The sequence below is a fragment of the Vigna radiata genome, chromosome 8, assembly GCF_000741045.1.
Source record: "Vigna radiata var. radiata cultivar VC1973A chromosome 8, Vradiata_ver6, whole genome shotgun sequence".
Classification (NCBI taxonomy): Eukaryota; Viridiplantae; Streptophyta; class Magnoliopsida; order Fabales; family Fabaceae; genus Vigna; species Vigna radiata.
This window is the reverse complement of record NC_028358.1, coordinates 21585393-21587742: the sequence shown is the minus strand read 5'-3', so window position 1 is coordinate 21587742 and position 2350 is coordinate 21585393. Positions and strand designations below refer to the sequence as shown.

The window sequence follows — 2350 nt, the reverse complement described above, 5'->3', positions numbered from 1 at the left end:
TGTTCATTAATATTTTCCAATAAAAAAAATATTAAATAGTTGTAAAACCATATTATATGAATGAATTACATAATTATTATATTGCACATTTTTCTTATGTGGATGACAAAGACAGGTAACACATTAATATATTAATACATGTGATGAAAACCTTACAAATTTTGTGGGTATAATAAATTAATAAAGAGTGAAATATCATATCAGCAAACAATAGATCTCATGACTTTATATTATATTATGAAGTAGATTTTTAATCTTATAAATAAGTTCCTGAAATAAAATTTTATCTAATATATCTTATTCAACTTTTGAGAAAATCTAAAATTTATAAATTAATTTTGTATTTTTCTTTTTCTTTTTTTGTTTGCAAAAATATTTTTAAGGAAACAATTTGTTATTTAACACCATTTAACTACCATTTTACATTAAAAGATAGTGTTAAATAAGTGTAAAATTATTATTTTTTATATAAGAGTGTTATTGTCATTATGAAAAGATATTTTCATTGCAATCATTTTTCTTTTCTCTCTTAATGGTAAAAGAACAATTTACAGAACATAAATAATACTTTGACACAAATTTTAACATTCATTTAACAATATTTCTTTTAATTCTTTTTTTTCTTTCAAAGAACTATCAACATTTTCACGTTGAAGGCTTTCCATATAAACCCAACCATTTCATCATCTGCATGTGGTTTTTCCTTCCTGTATAAGCACGATTCTTGATCATCATCTTTTCTGGTCTGTTATTTTCTCAACTTTTTCTCTTCTCCTTCCTTTTCAATTCAAGAAAATATATCTAACTGGCTATGTGTGAGCCATATTCAGCCTAATTATACTAACTCATCTCACACCATCTTTCAGATCTTTCTCTTGCACAATATATACAAGATTCATGGAAGATTCACCCTCAGCAGCTTATATCCACCAGGTGCGTGTTAATTAACTTGTAAGAATTTTAAAACTTAGTCAATTCACTGGATCATAATATCTCTAAGTATAGTGTTTTTTACAAAAAACATAAACATGAGATTCTGAATATCATCATCTAAGTTTACATAATGTCACTATAATAGGTGCACCGTCTGATAGAAGAGTGTATTCTATTCAACATGAATCAAGAAGAATGCAAGGAAGCTCTTTTCAAACATGCAAATATCAAACCAGTTATTACCTCTACAGGTAAATCAATTAATAATCTAGCAGTTACATGCTTGTTTTTTCTACATGAAAAATATTTAAGAAAAACTCTAGTACACTATGGCCTTTTGTTTTAATAAGTCAAATCCAACAGTAACATGTTACGTCCCAATCATAAATCTGCTACCTTTAAAATTGGAATGATTTAACATAATTATAATGTTGTTACAAACAAATTTTGCGTAAATTTTATGAGGAGAAACCAAAATTTTGATCATCTTACTTTATTTGCAGTGTGGAAAGAGTTAGAGAAGGAAAACAGGGAGTTCTTTGATGCCTATTCGAAGGGCCAAAAGGAAGAAAGTTCACAGACACAGAAGAGGGAAAAGATACTAAACATGGTTTCAGCATCAAAAAATTCGTCAAACGACAAGTTTAGGGTTTAAACGGAGCAACCTTAGTTGTGGAATGAACTAAACAGCATCTAACGACAAGTTTAGGGTTCAAACGGAGCAACCTTGTGTCTCATATGATCTGAGATTGTTACTTTGCTTTTATGTATGCAAAAGTAAAAGAATTGTTTAAATAATTAAAATTGTAAAATAATATCTTCCCAAGAAATAAGTCAGGTAAGAATAAATAATTTTAAACACTTTTTTATCGAAAATGACATATTGATGTGTTATTTATTATTGAAAAAAAAGTTAATGAGTTATTACATAAATAAAAAAAATAGCATAAGCCCAAAACACACGGTAAAAGGTTAAAGCCGACAACAGACGAAGCATAAAATCGGAAATGAAAGGGGTGAGAAAACTCTGGACACTAATCATAGTTGTGTCGGTCAGGAGACACAAATTTGAATGACATATAGTGTCGGTCTACTGACGCGAATAAAACAACCCTCTAACCTGAATTAAACTTTAGAAGCTAACAGATACTCCTAGTTACAAGGAAAACTATAAAGATTACATATACACATATAGAGTATTTCATAAACTAATAACCAATTAAAATCAGACTGGGCTTGTGTATTGAGGAGATGGGATACATTCGGATGATCGGTCACACCGGTAGTGTGATCGGGTATGTGGAAGGATGAATCAAATACCCTCATATACTAAGTTATATAGATGATCGGGTGCACCGGCAGTGCGGTCGGGAGAATTGTTGATGGAATTAAGTGGAGCAAAGCATAAAAAGAGAAT

The 2350-nt window shown here is 29.5% G+C and overlaps 1 protein-coding gene across 2 annotated transcripts; it reads left to right on the top strand.

The window, feature by feature from the left end:
- Positions 1-515: 515 nt before the first annotated feature.
- On the top strand, positions 516-1767 carry LOC106770367. Of its 2 annotated transcripts, XM_022784857.1 has the most exons (4): positions 516-743; positions 867-933; positions 1079-1184; positions 1437-1767. In XM_022784857.1, exons 2-4 carry the CDS (start codon positions 898-900, stop codon positions 1586-1588), a joined length of 294 nt encoding a protein of 97 aa, XP_022640578.1. In that variant the 5' UTR covers positions 516-743; positions 867-897; the 3' UTR covers positions 1589-1767. The 2 variants fall into 2 exon arrangements, with proteins under 2 accessions (XP_022640578.1, XP_014511666.1); XM_014656180.2 differs by having other exon boundaries at positions 516-933.
- The last annotated feature ends 583 nt before the right edge of the window (positions 1768-2350 follow it).